The sequence below is a fragment of the Mastigoproctus giganteus genome, chromosome 6 (assembly GCF_048544385.1).
Source record: "Mastigoproctus giganteus isolate SK-2022 chromosome 6, ASM4854438v1, whole genome shotgun sequence".
In the NCBI taxonomy this organism is placed as follows: Eukaryota; Metazoa; Arthropoda; class Arachnida; order Uropygi; family Thelyphonidae; genus Mastigoproctus; species Mastigoproctus giganteus.
Genome location: NC_143580.1, coordinates 73,042,932 through 73,062,145, shown reverse-complemented (window position 1 = coordinate 73,062,145; position 19,214 = coordinate 73,042,932). Strand labels below are relative to the sequence as shown.

The 19,214-nt window shown below is 38.5% G+C and overlaps 1 protein-coding gene across 4 annotated transcripts in view; it reads right to left on the bottom strand.

The window, feature by feature from the left end:
- Pask (PAS domain containing serine/threonine kinase) overlaps window positions 1–19,214 on the bottom strand; it is a 413,885-nt gene that overhangs the window by 68,055 nt on the left and 326,616 nt on the right. For all 4 annotated transcript variants that reach the window (XM_090376045.1, XM_090376047.1, XM_090376046.1 and 1 more), the window contains one exon: window positions 13,432–13,566. In XM_090376045.1, coding sequence (XP_090232171.1) covers window positions 13,432–13,566 — 135 coding nt within the window. The remainder of the gene's footprint in view (window positions 1–13,431; window positions 13,567–19,214) is intronic.

Sequence of the window (19,214 nt, the reverse complement as noted above, 5' to 3'; positions counted from 1 at the left end):
AGACATCAAAGGCAGATATTGTTGGGATATGAGAGATGTGTTATCACACAAACATAAGCAGTGCAAAATTGGAATTTGGGGAGTACAATGTGTACAGGAAGGAAGGAGGGGTTATGCTGTTAGTTAAGAAACACAAAATCTAAGGAAGTGCATCCAATTGATGTTGGTGGACAATGCAATGTTGGGTCTGTTTGGTGTGACATAAGCACTGGGAAAGGAAAAATGAGAGTAGGTGTGTGTTATAGGCCTAATGAATCTGATGAGTATAATGAACAATTCTGTAAAGAAATAGAGTGGGTCAGTAAATCAGAGTGTCTTATAATGGGGGATTTTAATGTCCCAGAGTTGACTGGAATTTGTGGGTTGGTCACTCAACACATTAGCAAGGCTTTTGTGAATTTATTGGATAATTGTTTTCTGCAGCAGAATGTTCGGAAGGCAACTTGAAGGAATAATACTCTTGATCTGATTATCAGTAGTGATTCTTCATGCATTAAGAAACTGCAGATAAAGGAACCACAAGGTGGCAGTGGTCACAGTGTGCTGAAGTGGGATTTACTCAAAGAGGTAACTACCATCAGGGGTAAAGGGTTTTTTGTATAATTCCAATATCCACAAAAATAGGCCAATATGGCTGCCTTTCATTCTGCCACGTTATTTTACAGCTCCTGATTTTTCATCGAATATATGTATCTTAAGAGTTTATCTTCAAATCAAAAATGTTCTCAGCGATTCTACAACTTCAGTGGACCCCCGTGGTGAGAAACGTCCTGCGTTTTTAGCTTACTAGAAGCATTTTTATTTGCATCCTTTGTGTCAGACAGCATGGTCACTGTGTGGCTGACACTTGGAATATAGAGAGGCGACCGATATTTTGCGGTCGCCATGCTTCTACTGGGCAACTTGACTCGGGAGGTACCACAGTGATTGTAACTTTGGGCAGTAATCGTATCCCAACCTATTCGGCTTGAATTCAGCATAATTTTACCAAAATAATGACTTTGTGTTCCCCCCACCCACCATTAACTGTCCACAGTTAGGAGCCATCTTCATCTCTATTCAACCTACAGCATTTTTGATGTCACTACTGTTTTCATCGCCATCAAAAACCCCCTAAGAAAGTATCCTCATTCTCTCTCAGGGAAATTTTTATACTTGACTGTTCTTTACCCCACCCCAAATTGACAGAGGGGAGCCCACAAAACTTGCAGAGCTCACTGTGAGCCTCCTAATTTAGCCACGGACTTGTGGTGGGCATCATTCCAAACAATCTTCCAGCACACAGTACTTGCACCCGATAATCCGAACTGTCCCGGTTATTCGAATTTCATGGAAATGGAGGTGAAATCAGATAAAAACAAGGATTCCCCAACCCTAAGTCAGAGTAATGATCTCGTCATCATCGACCAAACAGAGGAACCGGAGGACACCCGATTAGGGGTCCCCCAAACAAAGCAAAAAAAAGAGTAACAAGATGGGTTCTAGGTTGGAGAGGGAAACTCGTTCCCAGACGGAGGCGAGGGAACTGCTAGATATCACTGCATCTCAAAAGGACCCCAGCGAGGAGAAGATGCAAGAAAAACTGCTGAACCCCCAGCTTGCCAGAGGGCATACTCCAGGAAGAAACACTATACCTTAAAACAGCACTGGAAACGCTATTCAAAGACCACCCAAACAGAGTATCCACTGGATTTCGGTCCCAGATTGTAACAATCTTTAACAAACTGGAAGCACTCCTGAATGATACCCACTTAGAGAGTGAGAGAGTGACGGCTAAGCTCCAAGCATATTTGGAATGTGGCACAAACAAAATGCTACAGCATGCACCCACATAGGCAGAAACGCTGAGGAAACCATCAAACACGATAGAAAACATACAAACCAAAGGCCAGCCGGCCAAAGGGAAAACTCTCTCCCTATCCCTAACATTATCGTGCTGAGACTCCTCACCACAGACGACACCACCTCCAGCAAAAGTATAAAAATCCACATCATAAAAGAATTATCTGATGACCTGAAATCAACACGAATTAAAACAAGGAACCCAGGAATCGTTTAAATCTAAGGCTTAGATGACAATATAACACCAGAGGAACTAACCACTGAAATATATGTCAGAAACCTACAGAGGTCCCTACCAGAAACCAACATGAAGGACCTAATCACGCCTAGATACGCTATCAAACCAATGACAGGCAACTCCAGGGTTGTGGAACTCAGCTCAATAGCATGGCAAGCCCTTGTGAACCAAACGCAGATATTTGTCAACTGGAAAAGCTGCAGATTCCATGAACACATAGTGGTTCCCAAATGCTACAGGTGCTGCAAGTTTGGCCACACAATCCACACTTGCAGCCAAACCACCCCCGATGAAGGCCATGACTACAAGGACTACCCATAAAATGATGAAGAATCAAAATGGGCTAACTGCAAAAGCCAAAAACTGGATGAAGTACACTCACTTAGAGACAACCAATGCCTCATCTATATAAAAATCAAGAGCTTAAACCCATCCAGAATTGATTATGGCAGTACACCTTAACCCTTATAATACTACAACAGTTAAATTCATCCAACTGAATGCGCAGAGGGCAAGGACCGTAACCGATCAGGTTAGGCTGAAGGCTGACAAAATTAACACTGACATCATCCTCCAGGAACCGTACACCCACTCCAAACTCGTCAGAGGGTATCCACTCGACTATAAATTAATACAGGCAGAAGAAATCACTCCATGGGCTGCAATCCTAGTTAGAAATCTGAACATTACAGATTTATAACTTTCTAGCCACCAAAATATCCCACCTGTGCACGGCCTGGGCAGCTTGTGCCCAAGTCATCACCTCACTTGGCACTTTTTATGTCATTTCCCTATACTGCAGACCTGGTGAGGACATCACCACAGCTACTAGATACCTGGAACATGCCACCAACCTACTATGAGGAGAAAAAATCATTATCGGGGCTGATGCAAATTGCAGATCCCCAGCCTGGTACAGTCACATCCCCCTACAGATAAGGTACTAGGAATGGGAAGCTATTGAATGAATTCATTGCGAGCTCTTCCACTGCCATCCTCAACAAACCAAACCAGCTGCCAACGTTCTGTAACCTCCAATTTGAGGCAAAAATCAATGTCTCCCTCGCCATCCGAAATATAGCAGCCAACATCACTGATTGGACGGTCGAGGACTCCTGGACTACACCCGACCATAGGGTCCTGACCTATCAACTCAACAGGCGCTTGCAGAAAGAATTCTCCACCATTATGCACTGCAAACGGCAAACTGGGACCTATTCCAGGAAATCCTGACAGTGAACACGAATAGAAGAATACAAGAACTAACCACTACCAGAAACCCTGATGACCTACAAAGGACCATCACAGGAATCATTACAGAGGCTGCCAACATCTCGATCAAAAGAAAACGGCTGAAACAAGGGGCCGTGCCATGGTGGAGCCATGAATTACAACAACTCCGCAAGGAAGTACAGAACAAAAGGACAAACTTCCAAAGGGCTAGATGGTCATGGCCTACGCAGGAGGTAGAAGCACTCGGAAATCTAAACAGAGGCACGAAACTCCTATACCACCCTCATACGGAAAAACAAAAGAGAATCTTGGGAGAGGCTAGTGACAAATATGGGAAACTCTGACCCTTGGAGGTCAGTGTACAAAGTGGTCACGAACAAACTCCCCAGAGGGAAGGTACGTACAACCACAGTCACACCCCAAGGAGACAAAAACTTGTTCGTGGGACGCATCAATAAACAACATTTTAGATGCCACCTTCCATCCCCATGTAGAACCACAAATGGAGGAACAAATCCAGACCCACATAAGCAATGACAATTACCAAACAGAGAATGAAGAACCACAATTCACCAAAGACGAACTCGTCCTGGCTGCCTCACGCAAAACAGCAAAGAAATGTCCTGGCTCAGACCTCCTGGAGCCAGAAATCATCAAAAAAGTCGCTGAAACAGAACTAGACCTACTGCTCCAACTCTTCGATCTGTATTTGACAGCGGAATCACACCCACAGGATTGGAAAATGGCTAACATCAAACTAATAATTAAAAATCCAACAAAACCACCAAAACAGCCATCCTCGTATAGACCAATAACTCTCCTCACCATCATTAGAAAACTCTTTGAATGATTATTACTATCAAGAATAAACCATCATTACCAACTGGCAAACCTACCCTCACCAAACCAGTACGGGTTTAAATCAGGTCGATCTACTGTTGATGTCCTCCAAAGCTTAATTACTCAAGCACAAGAAATGGAGAAAAAATACTTCCTAGCCATCTCCATTGACTTTTCCGGAGCATTCGACACCTTATGGTGGCTGAGCTCCAGCAGGCAGGGGTGCCTGGCAACTTGTTCAATGTGCTCCGGAGCTACCTCACTGACAGAGAAAAAAAAGGTCAACTTTCCCTACAAAGAAATAAGAAGGAAATTTTTCAGAGGCTGCCCACAGGGATCAGCCCTAGGACCAATGTTGTGGAACCTCCTGATGGATGAATTCCTAGATAAAGACCTGGAAAGGGTCCACTCGCAGGCTTTTGCAGACGACCTTGTCCTGACAATAGACACTAATTCTAGAGCACAACTAGAAACACTGCAAATCACACCCTGAAAACCCTCCAGGACTGGGCTAGATTACACTTACTCCAGATTTCACCAACAAAAACAAATTCTATACTCTTAAAGGGAGCACTGGACACCCACAGACCAACTCAAATAAAAATTGGCACCACAACCGTACAGCTAAGCACAGAACTTAAAATACTTGGGAGTCATACTGGTTACCCACTTATCGTTCAAACCCCACCTCAATTATCTCAGAAGAAAAATAAGGAGTTGCACTGTCATGATAAACAGGATTGCCCGGTGAAACTGGGGACTAAAACTACGAACAACGATGCTCTATTACAAAGCAGCATGTCTACCAATTGTAACCTATGCAGCAGGTGCATGGTACAAAAAGGTCGGCACTGCTGTCAACCTACGAATCCTAGATTCTATACACAGAACAATGCTCCTCACTGCCACAAGTGTCTGCAGCACACTGAGCACTCACGCCCTACAAATCATCACTGGAACCCTCCCCACAGACCTCGAGGTGGTTAGGAGAGGCATACTCTATGAGCTTAGTAAGGGTAACGCTGGCACGCACCAGCACTTTGATGCAAACCTAGGAAACAATCGTGCAGCAGAAAAAAGCAGGCTTCAGGCCCACTTGCTGCAGGCATGGCAAACGTTGTGGGACACCTCCACAAAAGGTCGGATAACGAAGAAGTTTACCCCCAATGTGGACAGATTCCAGCCAAAGCTGCCAACTTGGTATGCACCAGGTCTATTTGCAACTTACCTGCTCACAGGACACGGTGCCCTAAATGCCAAACTAACTGCACTGGGAATAGTGGACGATCCAAACTGCACCTGCGGCGAACAAGAAACGTGGGCTCACCTAATGTTTGACTGCCACCAATATGACGACCTCCGCTGTTAACTGGTGACAAAATTGAAACACTCTGCCAAAGACTAGAAACAATATATCCTGGATGACAAAGAACCATACACAGCCCAGGAATTATTTGCTAGGCGTCGAGCCATTCAATCTCAACAAATAAACCCACAACCCAATCAAAATGCAAATGAAGGCTCAGAGACGGAAACTGGATAACATGAAAGAAACCTACAGAGGAGTAACAAAGCAACACTATATTATGACAAGACTAAGGACAGAGACGAGAATTAAGCCTGGCGGGCCAATGAAGCTGAAACACCATCGCAAAATGTGACTACACAGTTCTAACAGAACGACATCTACATCTGAATCTAGAAACGGATGCAGAACTCAAGTGCATGAAAGACCACAATCCTGGACTGAACCAGTGACCAGATTGGAACACACTGATCTAGACTACACAGCCTTGCTGCCGACACACCTTGTTGGCGATGAATCGATCACCCTGACTTGATTCCTTTTAATTCTCTTCCCTGGCGGGGGGAAGACACTGTCTCCTCACTCTCCTGCCGACCCTCTCACCTGGTGGGGCATGCCCCACTGATCATCTGGGTTCATCTTCCCTATTGTCTCATACTTCTACCTTTAGCCCCCAGTCTTCCACCTCCCCACTACTCTATCTGTACTCATGCGACACCCCATGCACCAAATCAAATTTTGCTCAAAGTATAGTTTCACCCTGTTCATTCTAAGCGATACCCCAACAATCGATGACGTGTGCATGCAAGAAAATTCAAATTCTTTTTTATTTATTTTTTAGGTCCTAGCTGCTGAAATCTCAGGAAAGTAAGTGGCAGGACCTGCCAGAGTAAATCTAAGTCCACTGGGTTCCTGGTCTGCCCCCACGAGGCAAAAGTGGGGCAACATTGGGCCTCAGTAGGGGGTCCAGCGGCTAAATGACCAGATGAACAACGGTACACGACACTACACAAATTCAAGATCTATACACTTTTAAATCTCTGGCTTTCCCAGCAAACTGGCATGCCCACAATGAAAGCAATGTGGAGATGGGGGAAACTCCTGGTGCAGCTTGACATCAACATACTTTACACTTACCCATAAAAATAGTAGTGGGTGTAAGACCTGGTGTAAGATCTCATGCAATAATCGTGGGAAAATAATAATAAAAAAAAATAAAAAAAATCCAAGTAAAAATTTGTTTATATTTAGGAAGGTACAGAAAATCACTTATTTCTTTCTTCGAAAATCAGTTAACATATTGTTATTAGTTTTGGAAGGAACCTCACTGATCCAGCACCACTGATTGCAGGTTATGTTCCTGAGAAATGGCACGAATACCAAAAACCCAAATATTGAGAATATTGAGTTATGGAACCCATAGTAATAAAAGGGTTCTGTTCCAAAGTATGAAATATATAAGAAAAACTAGTCTAAAATTTTGTCTCTGTATGTATTATATGTACCTACATAATATGACTATGGTAGTATGAACCAGAGCTATAATGCTCAATACATTCAACGTTGAAATCAAAATCTGTAAAAGGATAAGAGAACTTTACCTCAATATGATACGTAGAACACTTCTGTATGATACTCTCCAGAAATTAAACAGATTCTTAAACAGGGGTTACTCACTTGCTACAATAGACAGAATTAGGGTGCAAGTTAAGGATAGAATAAAAAAAAAATACACCAACCAACAATAGTATATTTGCAGAAACTGTCTCAATTAAATTACATGAGAATTCTGTTAACATTCGGCGGCCATATCTAATCTCCTATTTGTGGTTTTTTATGTGCATGCTCGAAGACAAATAATCTCTATTTAAGTTCCATGCTCACCCCTATTTGGTAATTTTTATTCCTGTGATTACGACATATGGTCGAAAAGCATTGTCAGCTTCAGGAAGGAAAATCAATTTGCAATTTTTTCATTAAATTAATTTTTTACTTAATTTTTAATTGCGTTAAACTGATTTTTAATTGTGTTCATTTGATTTTTAATTATTTTTTACTGTAATGTAAGATTTTCGATTTTTTAATTGTTTTCATTTTAATTTCTGGAGAGTATCAGGTATCATATTGAGGTAAACTTCTCTTATCCTTTTACAAATAATATGACTATGTACATAGACAGCACATAGTGAAATACAAGCATAAGGTATTGAAATTAAAATAAGAAACAATTTAATATTAAATGTAACATTTATTAGAAATTCAAAGAAATCTTTCAAATCTTCCTCCTCAGGATCATTTTGGTTCTCATTTGACCTTGTCACTAATTCATCCAACTCTTCTTTTGTAAGTTCATCGGCACGAGTCTCAATAAGTTCCCAAATGTCTGTTGCATCTTAAAGCTCCGCACCTTCTATTCCCTGTGCGATTGCTACAATATCGGCAACCAGTTCATTGACATTGGGGATTGTTTTAGCAACAACCACTTCTGGCCATAATTTTCGCTAACACGTGTTAATTGTAGATGCTCTTATCTCATTAACTGATGCATACCACTCTCTAAAAAGTGCAATTCTCCTATTTATACAAGAGCATTGGTTTGGTCATATGTCCACTAGCATTTTCACAAAACAAAAGAGTAAGCCTATCTTTGGAAGCATTGAATCCAGGAGCAGATTTTTCATTTTGTGTTAAGTATGTTCTGGCTGGCATTCTCTTCCAAAACAACCCAGTTTCATTTGCATTGAACACCTGTTCGGGAACATATCCTTTGTCTGTAATTAATTTTTTAAATTCAATCTAGAAACTTTCTGCAGCCACGAAATCCACTGATGCAGACTCGCCTACAAGTTTTACATTATGAAGGACATATCGATTTTTAAACTTTTCAAACCAGCCTTTGCTAGCAAAAAAACTCATCCTGCCAGTGCTATCACCAGTTTTGCTGAAGTGTTGATAAAGGTGTTTTGCCTTTTCATGAATGATGAGTGAACTTAACAGAATTTTATTTTGAGCTCGGTCTTCCATCCACAGATTTAAAGCCTTTTCCCTGTTTTCTTATTTAATATCATGAGTTACAGAGCAAATTTTTGAAGCAATTAGCGTGTTTTTATGGACACTATATGAATTTTTTCTTCCAATTCCTTGATTGATTGTACTGCTGACTCATTGATTTTATAGTGTTTTGCCACTGACACGACACTTTTCACCATTGGAAATTTTATCTAATAACTCAATTTTACTCACTAATGTCATCACCTTCTTTGATATTTTCACAATTCTCTTGTTATTCATAGCCATATTTTCATAGGGGTTAGAAAAGAACTTGTCCACAATAAAGTCACTTTCCTTTAACCATTAACACACTTGAAAAAGTCTGTTTACACTAACACATTGCAAAATGGTAGATTTTTCACTTTTGTAAGCATATCAATTAAAAGTAAATGATGAAACCTTCCATGTAAGCGGATAACACATACGGAACAAGGATTAGGGGGAAACATCCGTGCTCGCGATTGTGTCACTCCCCCACCTACTGAGTGCTGCTTTGACTGCACAAGATGATTTTAGCCATGCTCATATTTTTTATGGCGGAAAATGTTCACAACACTTTAAAATTCACATTTTTTAGGTTTAATTTTATATTAAATCAGCGACCACGAATAGAGATACCACAAACAGCGGAGGTTTACTGTATTTACAGCGTAGAACAATAATTAATCATCCAATGTATACTACAAAATTTTGTACTAGGTCGAGGAATTATATGAACATCATTAACACAAAGATCAAATAAGGGAGAAGAGCTAGCTTAAAAAAATACTTGGTTTTATTCATGTTACATTTCAAACTAAAATTTCTTATATATCTAACGAAATCCTGCAATTTCTAAACAGCAAGAGAATTTAAGCTGATAAAGATAGCAAATATTTTATACTTATATTTGGTACTACAGAATACCATATAGTCAGCATATACAAAGAATTATTTATGCTGGAAAATAATGGTACAAAAATGACCAAAAAAATTGTGCAAATATATAGGCTTGTTAATAAAACCATGATTTTTTTTTATCATCCTTAATCACATGTATCAGTATTAGTAATGGCAAATGATGCAAGAAAGCAAGTTTATACAGCATCAGCCAAAAAAAAAAAAAAAAAAACAAAAAAAAAAAACATGCCACTTCCCATTTCACCTATCCATCCTCTCCAATAGTTTGTCTAGTTCTTCCTTGAAATTATTCAAGCTATCTACTTTCACAATAACATATGGAAGTTTGTTCCAGCAATCAACTACCCGCCGATTAAAGGCAAATTTCCACACAATCTATTCTGCAACCATTCTTCCTCAATTTGAGTTTATGCCTGCTCATGTGCATAGTCTGGGCAACAGGAAGAATCCTATCAGCACTGAGTTTGCTCAATCCATTCAACACCTTAAACACCTCTATCAGATCACCTTGCAGGTGCCTGGTCTCCAGATGCTGCAGTTTGCAGAACTGAGGCCTTTCTTGGTAAGAAACACCCCTTTGTTCCCCTCACCAATCTCACTGTCCTTCTCTGTACCCATTCTGGCAGTTCTACATCCTTCCTAAAATGAGTCCTCCAGACCTGTATGAAGTACTCAAGCCATGGCCTTACCATTGCCTTATACAATGGGATGATTACCTCCTTATTCCTGCTAGCAAAATTCCTGTGTATCATTCAGAAAATGCCATAAGCTCTCCTAGCAGCTTGTCTGCACTGCTCAGAAAACTTCATGTCTGACAGTCAATAACCCCTAGTCTTTCATATCTTTCACTACCCTGAGTATAGTACCACATGGCTGGTATGTTACTCTGGGATTATTGCTGCCCATATGTTTTTCATTTGTCAATGTTAAACATCAACTGCCATTTCTCAGCCCACCCGCCTAATTTTTTTAGAGCATATTGCATAGCATACTGTCATTAACCACCCTGCCCACCGTTGTATCATCTGTAAAATTAGACATTAATACTGATATACCATTAATATGACTCAGAAACAAAGCATTTGGAAACAAAAACTTGTCTTCACCAAAGAAATATTGAATGGTAACCTCACCTGGAAAAGTGATGTATATTTTTTTGACTCTAACTGCATGATTCTTCAGCTCTGGAAGCAAACTGTGAATGAATGGTAAATAGAATAAAACATCCATTTAAAGGACTATATGGGGCCTTACCACTAATGCCAAGCATCTGTTAACCTCAAAAGAAAAATGCACTTGGTTGCTGAAATTACAATACTGTTAAAAAAAAACTACAGTATTTTGAAATAAAAAAACAAAGAAACCAAAAAAAGTTGATACTATATTTTGGGATATGGAGAAGCTTAGAAATTTTGCTGTGTGTCAGAATTTCTAGCGCTTCTCCATAACCCAGAATGACTCTGAAATAAAGTTTATTCAGAGTTTTAAGAGTTTTTTAGCACTTCGTTTGGAGAATCATATGAGACATTGCTGATATTTTCTTTTGGTTTAAAATAATTACCTCTATCTCTTTCTCTGAGAATCCTGATATGGGTGTATTTCAGAGTCTGAAGATAAACTAATGAAATTTATGACTAATGAAATTTATGGATGAGAGTCCAATGGCTCTCATCCATAACAACTTTCAAATGGGAAAACTTTACATCACACTCAAGACAAAAAAATATTTTGCCTTGTGCACAAGTTTCACTCATACATTGTACATATTTCCGCATCATATGAATTTCAGCTTGTTTACAGTTTCTTCATAACAGCAGGAACAAAAACCAGAAGATGGGTACAGTATTTCATCAAGGGAGCAAAAATATTTCAGCTTTAATATCATAAAAGAGAACAAAAATGTTTCTATATTGTACTATACTGATAAATGAAAGCAAGGCCAGCCATGTCATTAATGTGAAATAAATCTGCTTTACTGTTAAAATATTTGAACAGATCATTAGATTAATACAGTTACATCACAGGATCCTACTGGATGAAATGCCTAGTTAGGTGGGTGTGGATCACTGTTTCTGAAGGTCATTAAAGCAACAATTTACTATATTAAACACACTTAAAACCATTTATGGTCTGCTGTTTAGGAAAAAGATCAGAGTTCTTGACAAAACAGAAGTATGTGCTTCAAGACAAAGTATGGCCATGTAAAGCACATTTGGTGAAGGAGATGCTGACAGCCATCCAGGGACCATCAGAAGAACACCTATCGTACAAACCAGACCTTGTCCCAATGTGATTTCCGGCAGTTGATGATAGTAAGATATATTTCATTTATGAGAAGTAGGTCAAGCGAATAAAATAATATATACAACATGAAAGATATTACAAGGAGAAGGAAACCATCCCCACACTTCAGGATAACAAATAACTTGAGCAGCCCCATTACTTTTAAAACATCTCTCATATTAATGTGTTATGTATACATCATTACATTAGTACAGTCAATCCTCACATAGCATGATAGTTGTGTTCCTAGAAACCCTTGTGCAATATAAACAACGGGCCCTATGGGAAAAATAGGGTTAGGTGCCGACCACCCAAGATTGAACACACATTCGTAACCAAAACATTACCAAAAACAATAAATTATCGTAATAAAATACTTACGTATCTTATTACGACTATTACGTAATAAAATATTACTAATGCTTTTGTTTCTATCGTAAGCAAACTTGTTTTTTGTTTGATTTTCTATCCAAACAGATGACAGCCGTTCCATCTCTTCCACTTCTTTGTGTCTTGTTCTAATGGATTTTAATTACACTTTGAGTTGTTCCTGCTATAAAAGTTGTTTTTATTTTCTCTGCATTCTTTGTAATTCTCTGTGTTGCCTTATTTAGGTCTGTAGCACGTGCAATATCACATGGTCTTTCATTTCGCTCAAAGCGTTTCACAATTTCATATTTTTTCTTTATCGACAGAGGCGGTCTGGCCATATGCCTTACTGGGGAAACCCCAGTGGGCCGGAGGACGGTGTGATTTTGGCCATAAACCATAGAATGAGGCCACTATAATTTTTGACCCAGTCCGCCTCTGTTTATCGATATTGCTTTTCTTTTTCTCTCTGAATCTGCAGTGTCTTCACCAGGACGCTTCCTTTTCGCATCTTTTAAGTATTTTACTCATTTTTAGGGAATAAAGCACAATTACAAAATGAGGAGGCACGCTTGATTCACATAAACAAAGCTGCGTGCATGTAGCAACTGAATAAACAACACCGTAAAGGCAGAGATACACCATTAACACCTCCTCACATTTCTAGGGGTTACTACCATAAAACAATAAAAACAATTTCCAGTTGTGTTCCTGCTAGTGGAATCTGTTATAAACTGGTAGTAAACTCGATCTAATTGCATTTGCGATAATACCCATAGTTGGAATTGTGTGGGTTTTTATGTTATTATGGTGAAATGTGTTTCCCCTTCACTGATATAAAAAAACATAAATACATTTTCAGAATCTTCTCTTCACTGCTATTGTGTTGCATTCAGTTGGGGTGATTCTGCATTCGATTGCCATTTCTTGTAAACACAAAGGCAAATTGTGCATAAGCAAATTCGGTTTGTGTTATATAAGATATCGTTCTCCTATTTATAAATCGTGTATGATCGAATTCGTGTAGTGTAAACACGTGTTATATGAGGACTGACTGTACTTAAAAAATTTCAGTTGTACTTTCAAAGAATGGCTTATGATTAATAGCATAAATGCAATACAAGTTAATTCCTCCATTCACCAACAGCATTTAAATCCAGACCATCTATACAAGTGACAACTGGCAAAGCCACTTTATTGTCATATGGAGAGTCATTTAATTGTCAGAAAAAAAAACTATGAGCCTTTAATCAAAAAATATATGGGAAAGTTTTACAAAACCATGCTATATCATTCTGAGATGAAATTATTAAAACAGGTTTGTTAAAATCTATGATTTCATATAATAAAATCCACATGTTCATCTTACCTGTCTAAAAATAAAACTTGCCAAGGGTTCATCAAGATTAGGACAGCGGTCAATGAATTCGAATAAATCCATGCCAGCACCATGTTTTTCCATAACCATTTGAAAATAGTTTTCATTTTCAAAGACATCTAAAACCTGCAATTAATATAAGCACCTTTCAGTAAAAGCTTTAAAAAAATGGCAATAACAAAAAAACAAAAAAAAAAAAAAAAAACACAACACTTTATTGCATAAGCTGGTAATTACATATAAGAAATGATTTAAAAAAAAACAAAAATTTAATCTTATCAACCTTGCCCTGAAGTCACCTTCAGAAGAATAATCTTAATAGAGTGGTAATGTTGATATATTTAGTTTTCAAGGGCAGTTTGATAAGTAATGCACTTTAAGCAGTAACATCTTTATTATCTGAGATATTATAACCATACTTCACATACACAAAATGCAACGATTCAACTTTGTGAAAATATCACTCAATATAAGAACCACCACACTTTCTGCATTTTCTCCAGTATTCTTTCCAGGCAGTGAATGCACTTTAGTAAAAATCAAGAGGCTGACGTTTACACCGAAGTTTAATGTGAGAAATGAGTTCCATATTACTCTCAAACCCCTGACCACACAGAAATGTCTTTAGTCTACTAAGCAAACAAAAAAAAAAAAAAAAAAAAAATCAAATCTGATGGAACAAGATCAAGGCTATAGGGCAGGTAAAGGATTATGCTCCACTCCAGCAGGGTGATCTTTGACAGCTTCGTTTGTGCTGTGTGTAGCCTTGCATAATCCTGATGAAACGATGTCCTGCCGATTCAGTTCACGTCTTTTGGTTTTCAGAGCTAGATTAAGAGCTTGTGCTTTTTCAAGAACAAGCAGCATCTTTTTTTGTTGATGGTAATTTCACTTTTCTCTCAGAAATTGGTTGTTCCATTTTTATGAATTTCCAGGAAATTCATAAAATGAGCAATGTGACATTAGGAGCAAGTTAGTACTTTTTTTTGTTAGTTGTTGGTGCATCGGCTTCTATGGCCATATTGCACCACCCAAGGTTTTTTTGCATTTTCTACTCTGATCCAAGCCCAAAGCGGGATTAGAACCTGCAACCTTTGGGTTGCCAGGCAGGCACTTTACCCACCTGGCTAGCCCAGTCGGCACATGTTACTACTATGGATAAAGGGACTGTTAAGTGGTAGGAGACAGAGTGATTATAAATGGCCACTGCTCTTTATAGGCTAATGCGACGAGAGCAGTTCCACAGGAGTTGATGTTGGGCCCACCCCCCTTGCTGTTTAATATTTATTAATGATGCTTTAGTTGTTACAAATTTAATGCCTCAGATTGTGGATGATACAAAGGAGAAAACAGTGGTCAATGGCAATAATCAGGGGAGGCTACATCATAAGGATCTAGACAGACTAAGCAGACAGATCGGTAAATGGCAAATGGTGTTTAATTTAACAGTGATAAATGCAAGGCATTTGGGTATCAGTAATCTCAGAATGGAATGCCATTTGAGTGGCAACAAACTCAATGCTGTTGATAAGGATGATTACACAGTCTGCTATGAAATTCTTTGAGCAATGCAAACATGCAGCTAGACTAGGTCATAGGATTCTGTCAAAGATATACACAGGAACTTTGATAGCAAGGACAAAGTGATAATCCAGTTTCATAACACGATGGTTAGGCAACATCTACAATACTGCATACAGGTTTGGAAATTCAATTTAAGGAAGGACACAGATCTGTTGGAAATGGTGCAGAGAAGAGTAATGAGATTAACTGGGGGAAGAAAAGGATATCCTTAGCAGAGTAGATTGGAGTTCCGTAAATTGCAGTTTCTGGAAACTAATAAATGTTTGGCGCAAAATTTCCATCACTTTTTAGAAAACGATCTACCTCCTTCACTGGAGAAAGTTCCATTTGCAGCTATAAGACATGCATTGAACTCATAAAAACCATAATGAAATTTATTTTAAAGGTAACATGCACCCATTAACATCTGATTTTGATAGAAATAATAATTTCTTTCATTAACTTATGTTCTGTGACAGAAAAAAAAAAAAAAAAAAAAAAACTTGAATGTGCAATAACCCAGAAATGGAACCTTGGTGAACATCTGTTTATATGGAATTTTCCCACTGTTCTGGTGTGAACAAAAAATGCTGTAAGTGGTGACTAACCTTTTAACATCTTCTAACCTGTATAATTTTAGAAATGTGCAAGTGAATGGAACAAATATGCAGGAATTACAACTTGCTCACAGAACACTATGCTGCATGGAAAAGAAGGAAATGATGTTTAGAATCACATTAGCTGGTTGAGACAAAGTACTAGAATTAAATTAATAGTGGCAAATGATGCAAGAAAGCAAGTTTATAGAGATTCAACAAAAAAAAAAAAAAAAACCCTTCCCATTTGCACCCATCTATCCCATCCAATATATTGTCTAGTTCTTCCTCAAATTTATTAAAACTATCTGCTTCCACAACAACAGATGGAATCTTGTTCCAACAATCAACTGCTCATTGGCTAAAGGCAAACTTCTGCAACCATCCATCCTCAATTTGAATTTATGCACCCTTGTGTGCAGTCTGAACAAGAAGATTAATTACATGAGCATTGAAAGCCTTAAACACCTCAATCATATCACCTCATAGGAGATTAGTCTCCAGATGCTGCAATTTGCAGAACTGAAGCCTTCCTCAGTAAGAGCACCCATTTGTTCCCCTAAACAATCTTGTTGCCCTTCTCTGTACCCATTCCAGCAGCTCTACATCCTTCCTAAAACAAGGCCTCCAGACCTGTATGCAGTACTCAAGATGTGACCTGATCATTCATTATAAAAAGGTATAATCACCTGCTTATCCCTGCTAGCAAAGTTCCTGTATATCGCTGACAAAACCCTAAGACTGTCCTGGTTGCCTGTCTACACTGCTCAGAGAACTTCATATCAGACTGCACAATTACCCCAGGTCCTTTTCATTTTCCACAACTCTACGTGTAGTACCAACACAGTTGCATTTGCCACAGCCAAACTTCAATTTCCATTTCTTAGCTTATACGTCAGGGAGCTGAATACATTCTTGCAGAATTCAATATCCAAAACTTTCATTAACTCATACATGTTCTCCTCCCACCTACTTTCACCTTATCTATTCAATGCATCATGAATATTCAAACAAACAGAAAAAATTTATTTATGAAAAGACCCGAACCTCCCAAAAAATCGAGTTTTATTTGTGTCTGAAATTTTTTCGTAAGCTTCCTTAGGGAGAAAGATTTATTTTTATCTTCAGCTGAATATTTTTAATAGGTTACTGCCAGTTCCAATCATTTTCTTTGGTTTCCAAAGTTTGTCCCCCTACAGGAAAATCTCGATCTCCCCCTAGGAACTTGATTAGACTCTTTCCTATTGCTGGCTATTTCCAGGTACACTTCTGTAGTATGTTATTATTTAACAACTTTTTTTGTACATTTCATTTTTAATTTAATGTTGTTATAACCATTTAATTTAATTTTGTTCTCCCCATATATTGTCTATTCATCCAGTCACATTTATGATCAATCCTTCGTTAGAAGGTATTGTGTGAGGATGGTCAATGGAGAAATCTGCCCAGGCTTTCTTTTTGTCTCCAAAACTTCAGTGGGTTTGTTACTATTTTACTACCTGGTTATTACTAATCTGCATAGCACAGGACCATAGGCCTTTAGCAGATTTAGGGCAATGCTACATGAGAATGTAAAATGTGGTGTGTAACACGAAATAGTAAACTACATGGCATTTTTGTTTGTCTCAAAATGAATTTCATTAAGATCAGTTGTGTTCAGCACTCTGCATCAAATAAAATCATCACTGTTAGGTCTATTTAATGCTTAGAAGCATTCTCAGTACTTTTTTTTTCCATATAACTTTCAATGAACAAAAAGTACCTTGAAAAATTATTTTCATAATACCATGTCAATATGTAGTTTTTATGAGCTACTGGTATTTCTGAGAAAACTGAAAACAGATATTGTATTGTTTACTGTCTCCTGTAAGCATAATTTATTTTTGTTATGCTAGCAGGATTAAACCACCTAAATTAATACATTATTCACAGCAGAATGAAACTTTTGTCTTTGCAACAAGTTGTCCTTTTATTGCACCACTTTTAAACAATGGCATTACCCAAAGTATTTTGTCTGCTTTTTTCATCATTTATTTAAAAGGAACCACTTACTGCCTTATGAGGGATCAGAATGTCTTGAAAGAGGCTATCATAGCAGTGTACAATCTTTTAAATAGATTAGCCATTTGTTTGAAAATAGCAGCAATACAAGGGCAACTTGTTATGAAGCTGCTGTTTTTGTTACTAGAGGCATCTACAACATGCCATAGTATGATACTGTATCACTGTTGTTATGACTTGACAAGTCTGCACACGTTGCTTAGTTTAGTTTAGGGATTTATTAGGTGTGTCGGCAACTATGGCCATAGTGTGGCACTGCATATTGCATGGGCTGAGAAACCTGATAAAACTCAATATTAGTTACATTCAAAAGTTCGTGGCCTGAGTATGAAAGGGTAGTGGCATAGTGTTAAAAATTTCTGTACTTAATGCATACCACTTCAAACAGTAACCCACTAAGTTTCATGTAGTTTTTGTGGCAATGGGAAATTGTGGGAGCGAAGTTAAAAAATATGTAATTAATGATATTGAAATTTCGCAAGATTATTTAATGAAAACACTTTCGAGCCTACAGACCAGTAAGGCTCCTGGAGTTAATGGAATATACCCTATAATCTTAAGAGAGGCGGCAACCGAGTGCATTGAACCATTGAGGCTACTTATGTGAGCATCACTAGACTCTGGGGAGATTCCCTTGGAATGGAAAAGTGCAAATGTATCTCTCATACATAAGGGTGGCTCTAATAGTGAAGTTGGAAATTATCGACCTGTCAGTCGAACTTCAGTAGTAGAGAAAATCATGGAAGCAATGATCAAGGGTGGAATTCAGGATCATTTGGATCGAATTGAAATTCTCAAGGATACTCAGCATGGTTTTTGTAAAGGGAAAATCATGTTTAACAAATCTGGTTCGCTATTTCGAAAGGGTCACTCAGGAGCTGGATTTAGGGAATAATTTCGACATTGTTTATTTAGATTTCAGCAAAGCTTTTGACTCAGTCCCACATGAGCGGTTGCTTTATAAGCTGGAACAGGTTGGAATCACTGGGAAAATCCTTAGATGGATAGAAGGATGGCTTCAGGGCAGGAGGCAGAGGGTTGTGATAAATGGCTATTCCTCAGATTGGGTTGATGTAAGAAGTGGGGTTCCCCAAGGATCAGTATTAGGACCACTGTTGTTTTTAATTTTCATAAACGACATTGATGAAGGGATAGAGGGCGTGATGTCTAAATTTGCAGATGATGTTAAAATTGGTAGAGTAGTTAATGATCACTGTCAAGCTGAACTTCTTCAGAGAGACCTAGATAGACTTCAGGAATGGTCAGAAAAATGGCAGCTGTGCTTTAATCCAACAAAGTGTAAGGTATTACACCTGGGAAACAGTAATCCCAAAAAAACTTATTCACTTGGTGGAGTTCAACTAAACCCAGTACTGGAGGAAAGGGACTTGGGTGTTACGATACGGTCAGACATGAAATTCTCTGAGCATTGTAAACAGGTTGCAAGGAAGGCCCATGGTGTCCTATCGATGATCTATCGAACTTTTGCAAGTAGAGATAGGGACGTGATAATCCCATTATATAAGGCTTATGTTAGACCACACTTGGAATACT